Source organism: Debaryomyces fabryi, assembly GCF_001447935.2.
Source record: "Debaryomyces fabryi strain CBS 789 chromosome Unknown contig00204, whole genome shotgun sequence".
Classification (NCBI taxonomy): Eukaryota; Fungi; Ascomycota; class Pichiomycetes; order Serinales; family Debaryomycetaceae; genus Debaryomyces; species Debaryomyces fabryi.
In genome coordinates, this window is record NW_015385630.1 from 1 (window position 1) to 14,230 (window position 14,230).

Here is a 14,230-nt window from a genome sequence, read left to right on the forward strand (position 1 = left end):
CCCAAAAAAAATACCATTGTCTGAAGTTAATATAAAACTTGATCACAAATCATTTGATTTTTAGTTCTCAAAAGCTTTAAAGAAACCAATAGCTTCATTGTAGTGTTTGGAACTACTAGGAAATTTAAGCTATTACTATTATTTAACTTGTTTAATTTCCCAATGGAACATAACCTTACCTAATCTTATTTCACTTCCATCAGCTCCAAATATAGATAATAAATTTAGTGGATTAAAACCACTTGATACACTGGCTGTTATGCTCTTTATTGTTATTATGATAGCAGGACACTTACTAATGCTATCATATGCGACTTAATCAGATGTGGCCTGATGATTCTTGGTGCATTTGAATTTATGTGTGTCCTTTTTCTGGTGAGCTTGTATGAAATAGGTTGAAGATCCTTTTCGCAACTCCTATTCACCATTCAAATGAAAAACATTTGGTAAATGAACTTCATTTCCGCTGATATTTCTGTTTGATCTATGATTCATCGTATTGTCTGTTCAATTTGAGGTTGAACTGTTTGTTCTTGTCATTGATGTAACTGTTCACGTCATCCTCCTCGTCCTTATTTCGTCTCCTTTTCATTCTACGATTATTTGCTTCTTCGATATTGCGGACTAACCTATTGGTATCTGCGGCACTTGGCTTGCTAGATAGTGGTACGATTTTTGACATCTGCAGCTTATCACCACTTTTACTTCTCTCTGCTGCATTCTTTTGTTGCTCGTAAGTCTCCTTATCTACCTTTAGATTCAGGAGCTCTTTGTTATAAGCTTGTTCTGCCATTTTATTAAAGTTCTGAAACCCAGACTTCTTGTTGTTTCCTTTTTGTTTAGTCTTCTTTTCCCATTTTTCACAGTCTTCAATAGTCCAGTTCCAATTCTGCTTCCTCTCGAAATCTTCACCTTTTTCTATGCTGTCGAGTTTGTCATGTTCTAGTTCAGCATTAAGCTTTTTCTGCTCTATTTTCTTATATTCTATGGATTTTAGCTTTTGTTGTTTGTAGTCCTTGAAAAGTTCTTGTTTATTAAGGTTTTCACTTTCTTGTTTTTTACGTTTTAATTGCTGAAGCTTTGCAAGTCTATCCGATACCGATATTTGCTTATTACCTGCACCTCCATCTTGAAGAGTCTTATTTCGAAGCCCTACATCTCCTATTTCGTCAGATGACATTCTTATATGGGCTAATCTGAATCTAAATAAGTAAAGGTAAGATATTTAGATGCTCATCTAATAAAGTATGTCGTCATTTTTGCGACATTATTGTAACAGCTACAGACTATTGGCCCTTATTCTTATTTATAGTCCTCTGTAATTAAAATATGCTTGTTATTACGGATTGTGTTACGAGAGGTTGTGTTTCACTCCCATTCACTAATAATATCTTGTAAGGAAGTCGGCTTTGAAAAATAGTACTTAAACCGTGGCTGCAATCTACGTCAAAAATCTACACATTTCGACCAATTCAAGCCTTGTGTTAATTGTTCTTCATAAAATATATTTCGTGACCCTACAAGGTACATATCTTAAGCAAGGCTTCGAAGATTAAGAGTTAGTCGGACTTGCTATTCTTTTCAATATTGCAGCAAACTCGGTCCGACTTCGCGTATCTCCCTATAAATACTCCGAGTTCTGCCATTAACCCCAGATTTAAGTTATCATGAATATTATAGAAATAATATCATTTGTCATATCAATCTTATTAAGTATGTCATCAACAACAAATAAAGCATCACAGGAGGTAGGAAAAGAACAAAAGCTTCTTGATCATCTTCTTTCCTTACCGGAAGACCAGCTTGCCTCGATAAGAGGAAACCCTGAAAAAGTTCTAGAGGCAATTGACAATTATCCAGCATCATTTATGACTATAGGCAAGAACAAAGGGAAGATCATTGTTGACAAGATGAACGAAGTTAAACCTATGACTATGATTGAACTCGGGTGTTACGTGGGGTACTCTGCAATTTTATTCGCAAATGAATTGCCACAAGAGCAAGGGTCCAAATATTACAGTTTTGAAGCAAACCCAGATTTCGCCAATATTGCTAGGCAGATAATTGACTTGGCAGGTTTATCGGATAAAGTTGAGATTATCGTGGGCAAAGCTGCTCAAACTTTGGTGGAGTTTAGGGATTCGTTCAAAAGAAAAGGATATTCATATTCTTCGCTAGACTTCATATTTATTGATCATGAAAAAAGCCTTTATGTTCCTGACCTCAGGGTTCTTGAATCGTTAAATTTAATTGCGCCTGGTACTGTTATAGCAGCTGACAACATTATCATGCCGGGGGCCCCAGACTATGTCGAATATGTACAATCATCGCCAGAAGAGAAGCGTGATTTTAACTACAGAGTGCCAAACGTTAACGGTAAAGAGTTTCTTGGAAGATGGAATATAATATACAAAACTGAAACTTTCCCTGCCATCACTTCCAAAGGACACAAGGATGCAGTTGAAATTACGGAATGTGTCGAATATCTCAATGGTTAGTCTTAGATTTGTTTTTTTTAAAAAGCTATTACTTTTAGTAAAATTTTATAATACTATTTTGATAGTTTAGTTATCCTTCTTGAATACACCACATGAGACACCTTACCGATGTTAACTAGTTTGTAGGAGACTGAACTTATAGTATATTGATATTGTACTGCATATACACCGCACCGTATATTTTTTCTATAAGCAATAAATCGCTGAAGGTTCCATACTTTTAGTAGTACTTAATTAGCACACAACGGTTGAACAATGTCTGACCTTACGCCTCTATTCAAGCAATGTGTCAGTATAGTCCAAGATAAATTTGGTGATTCTATTAAAGAAGATTATGATCTAAAACAATCTAGAAATAATGATTCTGAAGATCGCTATATCATTAAAGACACATTTATCAAAGAATGCATTGAATTTCACAAATTTTTGGGGAACTTGCAAGCATTTATAAATGAAATAAAATCTCCATACTTGTCAATTAGTGATGAATCTAGTTATGGGCAAGCGAACGATTCATTGAGTATTGATGATAAAAACAAAATAGACGAAGAATTACAGTTTAAAATTCAACAATTGTACGAAAAATTGAAGCTTTTACAAACATACGAACAAAAAAGACAATCTGCTTTTCCTAAGTCTCCCACTGGTTGGATCGGAAGTGTATTTGGCAGCGATGAACAAGATGATAAGGAACTCTTTCATACTACCATAAGTTCCCATAGAACGCAAATATTGAGATCCCTAAACGACCTAACTAACTATGTAAGCAAAAGCTTTGAATCTTTGCAAAGACAAAGATATGGAAGAGAAAAGCAAGTTAATTTACTTAATTTTCAAAACTTGGAAGAAGATATGGATTTGAATTATTACGAGTCTAACGGTGGAATGAGCTTAATGAATGAATCAGAACAGCTCGATGAACTGTGGGATATAAAACAAGATGATGACGTACAGAATCAGCAATTGACGCAAGAACAAATTCAAGAACTAGATTCTGAGAATCAAGAGTTCTTAAATTTGAAAACCAATCAATTAAAACAAGTTGAAAGCTTACATCATTCTATGATAGATATAGTAAATCTTCAAGCTGAGTTATCATACCAATTAGAAACTCAATCTGATCAAATAAACAATTTAATGGATAGTCAATCGCAAGTAGAAATTGACGTTAGGCTGGGAAACAGAAACTTGGACAAGGCTACGAATAGGAATAAGAAGGGCTCCAGTATCATAATATCTACGTGTATTACTTTTGGCGTATTGCTATTGTTTCTAGATTATATATCTTGATTGCATATATAATTTAATAAATAAATATCTATATAAGAATTTGAATCTTCAAATTCAAAAGTCGCTAATTATACCTGCACCTACAGTAACACCTTCCCTTCTAAGAACTACTCTGCCCAAAATTTTATTATCGCTGAATCTTGTAACAGGTAATAATCTATCACCTTGTACGGTAATCTCAACTGTTGCAGATTGTTTAGAAATCAAGTGCTTCTTCTTTTTCTTCGAGCCCTCAATTTCAATAATTTTCGAAATTCTAGCAGGAATATGAGAATTATTCCTAAATAAGACGAACGGAGTTCCAACTAATAGCGGTTTATTCATATTGAATAAATGTATTGAGGCAACAAAGCTTTTAACAGCTGTTATTGGAGAATCTAATTTCAGAATTAAGTCACCAATGTTCAAATCATCAGAAGTCTTATTGGTGAGTTGATTAATCTTGAAGCTCATCAGAACTATCTCACCGCTTATACCCACATTCACAGGTTTCTCGTGAATTGACATTGATTGAATTTGTAAAAATTCCTGATTAGGAGAAATAGAAACCGTTTCACCTGCTTGAATCATACCGGACGTTATTTTACCACTAACACCAAACTCGGAGCTCGAAATGCTGTAGATGTCATTAATGGACATATTGAAATCCTCTTTCGTTAATCTGGCTATCGAATCATCATCAAGTGCATGGTCAGGCAATTCAACACTTTCCAAATAGCTACTCAATGTAGGACCCGTATACCAGTTAAAATTTTTGAGAGAGGAATCTGTTTTAACAACATTATTCCCTGTCAATCCTGAAATAGGTATAAAGTCTATTTGGTCGCTTGAAAACCCAATATCTGAGCCAGTTAAAAATTCAGTCATTTGAAATTTGATCTCTTCGAACCTTCTTTCTGACCAGTCCTCCTTATCCATTTTATTTACTACTACGCATAATTTCGCAATTCCTAGATTTTTAGCAAGGATCGTATGTTCCTTTGTTTGCCCATCCATTGTAAATCCAGATTCGAATTCCCCAGTAATAGAGTCTATTACTAATAAAGCAAAGTCTGCTTGAGAAACACCACTTATCATTTGAGGAACAAAGTCTTTGTGTCCTGGAGCATCAATAGCGGTAAACCTGGAAGTTTCAGTTTCAAAATTAGTGGCACATATATCAACAGTAACTCCACGAGATCTTTCTTCACTCGTTTGGTCCATAATCCATGCAAGTGCAAATGAACCTTTGCCAATTTTCTCTGATTGTCTTACTAAGTTGTTGACTGTTTTCGCATCAATAACCCCCAAATCAAAAAGTAATCTACCCATTAATGTAGACTTTCCTGCATCAACATGTCCTATTACAACGAACGATTTATGGGGTTTTAAATAAGTCTTATACGTAGATAATTCCTGAGACAAGTCAATTTTCTTATAGGGTTGAGTCTTTTTTGGTGCCTGTCTTTCTGCAATTGTATCGACAGTTGATGAACTATTGTTTTTTTCCTCAGAAATCTTTAAATTTCCCATATTCTTCTCAAATGCATTCTTTTGGGCATTCATGACCTCATCATCTGGACTAGGCTCATCAAAATTAGATTTAACTTTCTTGGCAGTAGCTATATCTATTTCATTGTTAGTAAGTGGATGAAATAATTCGTCACTATGATGTCTTCTTTTAATTCTGTTTTCTAACAAATGATTTTCTACGTCCCCGTCTCGCCTTCTTTTATTGAACAAAAATAAAGAAACGGGAGTATTTGGAAATTTTAATAAAATTGAGTCATCATAAACAATATTAAAGCTCATTTTCGGTTCATGAAGTACTTTTTGCGGCACTTCGACATCTCCTACTTCAATCTCTTGAGGTTTATCTATGACTGGTTGCTTTTGTTCTCTGTCATGCCGTAATTTGTTTAAACGAGAAACAGGTCTAGCTTTAATACCACTTTTTTTAGACAAAGACAACCTTAAAGGAGTCTTCTCCGTATCCATCGCTGTTGAAGAACGCAATCTACCTAATATCGCAAGGGATTTATTCGACGAATTAGTTTGATCATTATTATTTTCTTCTTTCGTCTTTTGTCCACTTCTAGCTTTAGCTAAAGCAGCTAATCTGGAACTAGCGTTTGATTGATTTGTAGATGGAGCTACTAGTTTTGCATTGGCTCTTGATTTGGCTAACTGTGCCAACTTTGAACCGCTTCCAGCTGGTTTACTTTCAATGCCTGATTGTTGAGCACTTTCATCAACTGAGTCTGAAAATATTGTTTAGGATACTAGAACTCTTGTTAAAACTTCAATATACCATTTGTTTCAAGAAAAAGAGATATGGACAAATAGCATTTACTAGATGCTATTCAAAGTGACATGAAACTTGACAAACAAAAAAATCGGAAAATATACATACTTTTGGTCTTCTTCTTTGGATACTTAGATTTTAATTCTTTAATGGCTTCTTCTATTTCATAGTAGTTGAAATATAAGGCTTCTTTTAAATCTATCTCAAGTATCTCATCATTATAGTCTTTCATGCCTTCTTTCAACTTAGGAAGACATGCATATAATTTATCATATTCTTGGTCATCTAGATTATCTTCATTAAATTCTTCTTCCCCTGAATAGTTATCGTAGTCTGCTAGATCATCTTCATCGAAGTCAGCCATTGCAATCTATAATCTTTCAATATTTCAAAGTTAAAGCAGAGAAGACTTCAATGGCAATTTATCATTCCTATTTCGCTCTGAAAAATTCGTGCACCAAAACAATTATGGTTCCCATTAACTGTTGCAATCTTTCATTTATACGTTGAATACTTTTTTATAGTAAGATTTAATAAAATTCAATGTTTCCTTAATAACCTACATTTTTTCCTATAGTTCCATTTTTTTGTAGAATTTTGAAGGACATTTTGGTATATATTTCTGAATTTTTAGATTTTATTGAAATTTTTGCAATAATAGAAATTTCTTAGGAAAAGTTTAAAAGAATTAACATGATAAAGACAGATTTATATTGAATAGGGTGTATATTGATTAAATGTAATATCTATTATTCTACATTATATAAATTAACATTCAAAATTTCAACAATCGCCTTCCCAGCAGCAACAACGGATTCATCAGTATATCTTCTACCTGCAAGTTGCAAACCAATTGGAGCTCCTTTGAAAATTTCTGGATCATAATTGTTGCATTCTAGTTTTTCCAAGTCGCTTCTATACTTGTATTTTTGGTGATCGGGGTCCCAGACATCAAGCTTTGGATCTTGGAATATACCAGTTTGGAACGCTAAAGTTGGGAAATCCAATAAATTAAACAAGGCAGTGTAGGACCAATTATATACACATTCGGGTTGCGGTGCCACATTATTATAAGTAGGACATAAAATGAAGTCAATTTTATTTTCCACAAGATAAGTAGTGTATTCTTGTCTCAAAGAGTCTCTGATATCATTTAACTTACGATTTTCTGGTACCGAATACACCTTATCACCGTCACCATAATTCAAACACCACTTTGTCAATTTAGTTAATGGCTCACCTGAACCTTTTAACAATTCTCTTTGAAAGTAGTTTCCATCACAAGAATATAATTTATTAATTGTTTCGTAAGCTTCAGCGGTTCTAATTGGCTTGAATTCTACAACCTTTCCACCCGCTTTTGTAAGCTTCTGTACGACTTGCTTCATGGCCCGTTGAATAGGAGGAGTTGCTTTAACTAATCCATCATCATACATAACACCAATTGTAATATCTTTAAGATCTGGCTTCAGTACCTCTTTCCATGGTAATGGGATGCACCAGGCATCAAGTTCCCAAGGCTTTCCTTGATTAATGTAAGTTTTCATGTACAACTCAATATCATCAATTGATCTCGCCATAGGTCCAGAAACGGAAGGAACACTCTCTTGACCTATGTTACACGAAACACCACCACGAGTAGAAAGCCTACGAGTAGTAGGTCTTAAACCATGACATCCAGAATATGCAGCAGGAGCTCTAATTGATCCACCGATATCTGTGCCCACACCTAACGGGGATCCACCAAATCCTACAATCGAACCTTCACCTGAGGAGGATCCACCCGAAGATAATCCTAAGTTGTATGGGTTCCTTGAAAGTCCAATAAAATTATTATTGGAGTCCAAATGCATCAATGTTTGCGGTTGGTTTGTTCTCACATAGAAAACAGCTCCTAAGTTTTCTAAAACTTGAGTGGTAACACTGTGTTCTTCGGTGACGTTATCGATTTTAGAAACATAACTTCCATGGGTAACTCTACCTTTATAGCTCATTTGCTCTTTCAAAGACACAGGCAATCCGTGTAATGGGCCAATAGTTTTGCCATTCTTCTTGAAGTAGTCATCCAAGTATTTAGCTCTTTCCAACCCTTCTTCAGTGAACAACTCCAAGGCACAGTTGGTGAATTGATGGGCAATTACTGCTCTCTTAGCAAATGCATTGAATACCTCTACTGAAGTAAGTTGTCCCAGGGCAATTTTACCGACTAATGCAGATGCCGTGGAATCAGTGATTTCAAACTCCTTATCACTCAAAAGTTTAGCTTCATGTAAATACTTCAATGGATTAAAACCTTGTGATGCCAATGACTCGATAGTTCCTGGCAACTTGATTTTATACTCGGGAACAATTCCTTTCTCCAAAAGTTTTCTGTAATTTTCAACTTTTGGTTTCCATTCTTTTTCATACCTATCTAAATCTTCGTAAGTGTTAAGTGGATCGTTTATCAAAAATTGTTCAAATGATGCAGTCATTTTGTTCTATATCAAAATATCTTTAGTATAATTATCAATTTATAAAAGTCGCTATAAGAGAGTTGTTATAGGGGAATTGAAGTCTTGTTTGAATTACAAAGAAGAGAGCTGTATAGGCAGAAATACTGTCTAATATATACTGATAATGTATCCGGGTGGAATTTCCTAATCAGGTTATCCCCAATTATTGATAGCGTCAAATGTCATATCTTCTAAATTAGGCAAGTGACAACGCGTAACATTTAGGATGATTGCAAAATTATTTATATATTATATTAATACATAGCTAGTATAGTTAAAAATGAAAATTATAATTAAGATTCTATTCATTGCCAACCCAGATATCACCGTAATATGAGAAAAGATCTATCGATTTTTGATCAAATTCGATAAACTTACCGATCTGAGTATTATCACCACCGTCTGCAGTATGGCCACCAATAAGGGAATAACTGCACCATAAATAGGAGTTACAGTACCCTTTATCCATGAACCAGGCTTCCTTTGGTTCCCCATCAGTATTTTCACATAAAGTCTCTAATTTGTTTTTGAAAGGGGGAATAATGGCATGCTTAAGAATGATTGGGTTCTTGAAGAAAATCTTCATTTCTTCGATTGACTTCAAAAACTTAACACGTGTATGAAATTGGAATTCCTTTTCGTAGTCTACATCGGGAGCTTGTCCACAGAATTGGAAACCAGAATTGAACCATAATAATGTCTTGCCGTCCTCACCGTTGATATGACCTGGGTGAGCCGAACATATTTCTTTTGATTTTAATGGTTTTCCTTCCAAGCCGACTCTATCTTCCATTGGAGTTTCTACACCAATGGCGGCTGCATGGAATCTATTAAACTCAAAACCTTCATCCCCGTTTATAGCAAATGCTAACCAAAAGATTTCCTTGTCTCCATAGACTCTTGAAGTGACTGGATTCATGAAATTTAATTGCATCATCATTAGTATGGAGTTGAAGTGTAAGTTTCTATCAATTACGACTAATCCACTTTCCATGAAATGCCCCATACCATCAAAAAATGACAAATCTAATGTATGACTAGTGACAATAGGAATGTTAAACATTGCTTGATCAATGATTGATGGGGTCATCTTTTCAAAGAATTTGGTGTCTCCCAGTGGTCTAAATTCTGGAGCTGTTCTATCTTTGTAGAAATAAGCTCCTCTTTTCTTATAACCCATTAGGTTAAAGAAATATTCCGGAGTTTGAAGCAATACAGTGTCGGCATCAACAAGTATGTACTCCTCAAAAGAATTGAACAAAGCTGCTAAGAATTTATTGGCAAACTTATCAAACTTTTCCTTGTAATGGTCATGTATAACATTTTGAACGTTAACGAACCAAACCTCTTGCTTTGGTAAGCCATGATCGGAATCATCAAAGTAATCATCTGGTAAATAATGGGCAATCTTTTTAAATGAGCTAGGTAAGTCAATGAATCTTTGCCTTGCAGCGGTTACAATACGACTCTTAGATTCTTCTGAGATACCTCCGTTGTAAACAATTTGAATTGGGAACTTGTTGTTCAAAGCTCTTAATAAATGAATTAATTTTACTGTATCGGTGACATGTTTATCTCCTATAGATAAAACGATACCTTTTCCATTCATTTTATTTTTAAATCTCTGTAAAAAGCATGCCTTGCTGTTTGTCAATTTTGATTGGATTTTGCCAGCTTTACCTCTAGCATCACGTACTTTTTGATTAGTAGGCTTGAAAACTTCCGGATGGTAAACATATTTACTTAAATCAGGTGGAGTTAAAACGATTTCACCCGTGAATCTCTCATAAATAGGAAATGAAAGTGAAAGCCATTTATATATCCTTGATTCTAAATCAGTGCATGATTCAAAGCTATCCGTGTTTAGAAGCGATTCTTTAGCCGTCATTTTAAACTTTCTTTTTCCATCTTTGATCAAATCCTTTTCGCTCAAAGACTTGATCATTTTGCTTTGATCAGCTGTTAATTTCTTTGCCTGTGAAGCTTCGTTTTGGTTATCGGATGTTAAGTAACACTTGTTAAATATTCTGACATGTGAAATATAATCCGTCATCTTCTGTTCTGTTTGCATAGTCTTTTTCCAGAAGGCATCATACTTAGCTTTGACAAGATCCTCAACAACTCTATCTTCAACTAATTTAGAGTCAATCCCTTTTTCTTTGGCATACGCATCCTTCACCTCATTAAGCTTGTTATTCCTAAACAGCTCGTAGCTATATTCATATCTATTCTCCAATTGAAAATCCTTATTAGGATCAATGTACCAATTCATGTCTGTAGTGAATAAATTCTTGAAGTATAAGTCACATCTTTCGTTGAATGGCAAGTCTTTCAACATGCTATTAATGCCGTGGTTTCGCAACATCAAGTCATAAGTACTAGAGTGAGAATCTATAGATCTTACGTCTTTAATATTGTTGGTCTTCATAAAGTATTTGATTGTATCATAATCCAAGATATTTTCCTTATTATTGTTATCAAAGTTATTATTAAATGACAAATTATTCACTGTGTCATAAATAGACCCTGTTACGGTCTTAAATGCATGTTGGTGTTTGTAATCATGAATCCATAAGTTGATAATTACAATCCATAATAAAAGAATGCTAAATACTATAGCCTTTCTTTTGGACCTTGATGTCTGCAATAACGGTGAAATTAAGCCCTCGAGTCCCATATTATAAGAATTTAGTGGAACCAATTAAATCACAAGACTTTTTAAAACGAATGAAACAATGTTGAATGATAAGCCAAGCTGAATAAATATCTGGCTTGTTGATGCAAGTTACAAGAATAAAAATCTTAGTTACCTAAAAATCAACTTAAGAAAACGAAAGGAAAATGCTACCTAATTTTCAAAATAAGTTATAGGCGATGCTTAATATTTAAATACGCTACGAGACCAGTAAAGATATAGCCAAATAATACTATAGCTGGCCACGTTACTCAATAAATTTACACAATAGTCAATAACCGTACTTCATCGTACTATTATTTATAGCCTGAAGCAAGCTTGCAGCAACGTGGGCATCGTTATCTTGATTAAGTAAGCAAACATATATTTATCCGTGTACTATTTTAGTAGACATGCGACCTCTATTCGGTTGTGAGTCTCAACAATTTTGACTTTCAGGGCCATGAAAAGCATAAACAGTAAAAAATGGAAAAGGGTAGATCGAACCACATTGCGCTGCGTTTGATAATAGCTTTGTGATTGAGTAAGTATTTGACAGTCTTAAATAATAGGAAACGTAAGTGCGAGAATATTTCTTCATGTTTCAGTAAGAGGACATACTATAATTCAAGCTAATCTTCGTACATGTAAACCGAGTTTAAGGGATATTAGGCATATCGTTAAACGGCGATTGATGAAAATTTTGTAGAGAATTACGTATTCGAGAAAAATTTCGGTCATAATTTAGTTGAAAAGAAGAAGGATACAGAGCAAGCCATACGCAGCACCAACACAGATTGAATGAGAGTTACTATTGTACAAAGATACCGAAAGAAAATAGAAGATAAAGAGTGTCTGTCAAATCTGTCGCACAAAAGATGCACGCAAGTCCAATCTTCTGAAAAAAAATAAAAAAAAGAAAACGACCTCGGTGAGGGTCGAACTCACGATCTTGAGATTAACAGTCTCACGCCTTAGCCAACTTGGCCACGAAGTCTTATTTCTGGGCAAGAAATTTTGGTCCAACGTATCATGCTCGTCAACATTTTAATTATTGTATTTCAAACTACCTCAAGGCAGATTCATAACTAAAGACTTGCAAGAACTTTATCCTTATAATTGGGCTAAATATTAGGTGTTAGCTCTTGGAATTACTGCCACATACAGGACGCGTCTTGTAACAGTTGCTTTAGTACCTGCTGTGAGATGAGATGGGGCGTTCTTGGGGCAAGTTGAGCTTGTGCCGCACGCCTGATCCAGTAACAATAGGGTCTTTCCAGAACCACACAAGGATTACTTTGTATAGATAATTCGCCCACACCTTTTTATTAGCCTACCACTCACTTTCATCATACTTTCGCTACCTTTAGTTCACTCGCCACTTCCTCATGCGAGACTTCAAATGAATATATGAATAGATAGGGTGATATACCTCGGGTTGCTTCAACTATGCCGTGGTCTGATATCGGGTTTGTTCTTTCACCACCTGTAAACCTTATTTTGCATAAAAATATTTCTACATTTAGAATCAGTGTGAAAGGGCTATTGTCTTGTTGCGAGATAAAGTTTTACACAAATTTATTTCACGCATAAATACGGGAGACTGGCTACTACCGATTTGACCCGGTACTACACCTCATGGAGCTATACTAAACGAATGTTTGATTGAAAACCAAAGAATTAAATCCAATAGTACTAGTGTAAAAATAAATAAATAATAAATAATAAATAATAAATAACGGCATACTCAGTACACCTCTATCAAAAGTGCTAATAAAAAAATAGCACTTGTAAATACTTGCAGATATAACAATCAATTCACCGACCTGCGACTTAGAATTAAAGAAAATTAATCTTTCATGTGCTTAATCTTCCTTCCGCACTTTAACTAACCTAGAAATGAACATTTGATGGAAGTTTCTGGTCATATCCATTTGCTTGTCTTCAAAAAATTTGATCGACCAGTGGATAGACTTGATCTTAAACTCTTTCAAAGCTTTGAGGTACTTATCGTTTTCTAGTAATATCAGCTTGCTGTTTCCACTTCTGGCACTCTTCAATGTGTAGTTCAAGCTTACACTAACTATGTAAGTCATCGCGTCCATTATACCAACTAATAAAAGTGGGACAACGATGAGGAGTAATAGAGAATTACTCACTAGAGTAACTTTGCTTTCTATGAGTTCCAAATACTGAATCATGTTTCCCAGCTTGCAGGCAATAGCAATAGGGTTCAGTATCAGAATTTGAAATTACGGATAGATACAGTTATTTATATTAATCTGAATCCCTTCCAATAACCCGATAATGCGTTACATATTACCCGGACATGTGAACTTAATTTCTTGTTCGGTATCCCGGATAGAAGAAAGTTTTTTTTTATGTGGTTGACAAGCTTTATACTATAAAGTTTACAAGAAGTACATTAGGTTACAGAGATGTTCTTATTCTAGATTCTCAGCAATATATTCATCAGTTAAGGTATATTCTAATGACGACTTATTATGAACTGGATGATTTATCTGTATGTATATTATATGATGAGTTAAATGAATCAACCTTATCTACATTATCTGAGTTAAAGAAGATACAATTCATATTATTCTGATAGTCATACTAACATTTTGGGAGCAAGCAGGTTATATTATGCAAGGTAAAGGTCTTATGTGTCGAAACACCTGTAGAAATGGAATTTCCACCACAAGCTGAAGATAAGCCTTAAAACCTTTCCTGCGTAAAATTTTTATAGCCACCAGTGTGTTCTAATGTGGCACATATAATTGATAACACGGGGTGCAATTCAGCGGTTACTGGTGATTCTATCGCTGGGTGTGTGTGTGTTTTATTTAGCAAGAAGCCCCGTGCGACTTTCCTGTTAGGGGCTATCTGTGCTTCTTCGCCTGATTACGGAACCATCCCTCTTGCAGATGGGAGATCAGCATGGATAGTGGGCCATAGATCAGTAACGATGGTGCAAGTGACGTAAAAC

General features: G+C 34.9%; 7 protein-coding genes across 7 annotated transcripts; 2 read left to right on the plus strand and 5 right to left on the minus strand.

Annotated features, from left to right (window-relative positions):
• Nucleotides 1-484: 484 nt before the first annotated feature.
• On the minus strand, nucleotides 485-1,180 carry AC631_05407 (uncharacterized protein; the record flags this gene model as incomplete). The annotated part of the gene is made up of 1 exon (XM_015614236.1): nucleotides 485-1,180. The coding sequence occupies one exon, from the start codon at nucleotides 1,178-1,180 to the stop codon at nucleotides 485-487; it is 696 nt and encodes a 231-aa protein (XP_015464930.1).
• Nucleotides 1,181-1,715: 535 nt separating this feature from the next.
• On the plus strand, nucleotides 1,716-2,498 carry AC631_05408 (uncharacterized protein; the record flags this gene model as incomplete). The annotated part of the gene is made up of 1 exon (XM_015614237.1): nucleotides 1,716-2,498. The coding sequence occupies one exon, from the start codon at nucleotides 1,716-1,718 to the stop codon at nucleotides 2,496-2,498; it is 783 nt and encodes a 260-aa protein (XP_015464931.1).
• Nucleotides 2,499-2,753: 255 nt separating this feature from the next.
• UFE1 (Ufe1p) lies at nucleotides 2,754-3,788 on the plus strand (the record flags this gene model as incomplete). Its single annotated transcript, XM_015614238.1, has 1 exon — nucleotides 2,754-3,788. The coding sequence occupies one exon, from the start codon at nucleotides 2,754-2,756 to the stop codon at nucleotides 3,786-3,788; it is 1,035 nt and encodes a 344-aa protein (XP_015464932.1).
• A 54-nt stretch (nucleotides 3,789-3,842) lies between these two features.
• Nucleotides 3,843-6,436, minus strand: AC631_05410 (ribosome dissociation factor GTPase; the record flags this gene model as incomplete). Its single annotated transcript, XM_015614239.1, has 2 exons — nucleotides 3,843-6,028; nucleotides 6,181-6,436. The coding sequence occupies 2 exons, from the start codon at nucleotides 6,434-6,436 to the stop codon at nucleotides 3,843-3,845; spliced, it is 2,442 nt and encodes an 813-aa protein (XP_015464933.1).
• A 385-nt stretch (nucleotides 6,437-6,821) lies between these two features.
• On the minus strand, nucleotides 6,822-8,546 carry AC631_05411 (uncharacterized protein; the record flags this gene model as incomplete). Its single annotated transcript, XM_015614240.1, has 1 exon — nucleotides 6,822-8,546. The coding sequence occupies one exon, from the start codon at nucleotides 8,544-8,546 to the stop codon at nucleotides 6,822-6,824; it is 1,725 nt and encodes a 574-aa protein (XP_015464934.1).
• Nucleotides 8,547-8,868: 322 nt separating this feature from the next.
• AC631_05412 (alpha-mannosyltransferase) lies at nucleotides 8,869-11,244 on the minus strand (the record flags this gene model as incomplete). The annotated part of the gene is made up of 1 exon (XM_015614241.1): nucleotides 8,869-11,244. The coding sequence occupies one exon, from the start codon at nucleotides 11,242-11,244 to the stop codon at nucleotides 8,869-8,871; it is 2,376 nt and encodes a 791-aa protein (XP_015464935.1).
• Nucleotides 11,245-13,106: 1,862 nt separating this feature from the next.
• AC631_05413 (uncharacterized protein) lies at nucleotides 13,107-13,346 on the minus strand (the record flags this gene model as incomplete). Its single annotated transcript, XM_015614242.1, has 1 exon — nucleotides 13,107-13,346. The coding sequence occupies one exon, from the start codon at nucleotides 13,344-13,346 to the stop codon at nucleotides 13,107-13,109; it is 240 nt and encodes a 79-aa protein (XP_015464936.1).
• Between the last annotated feature and the right edge of the window lie 884 nt (nucleotides 13,347-14,230).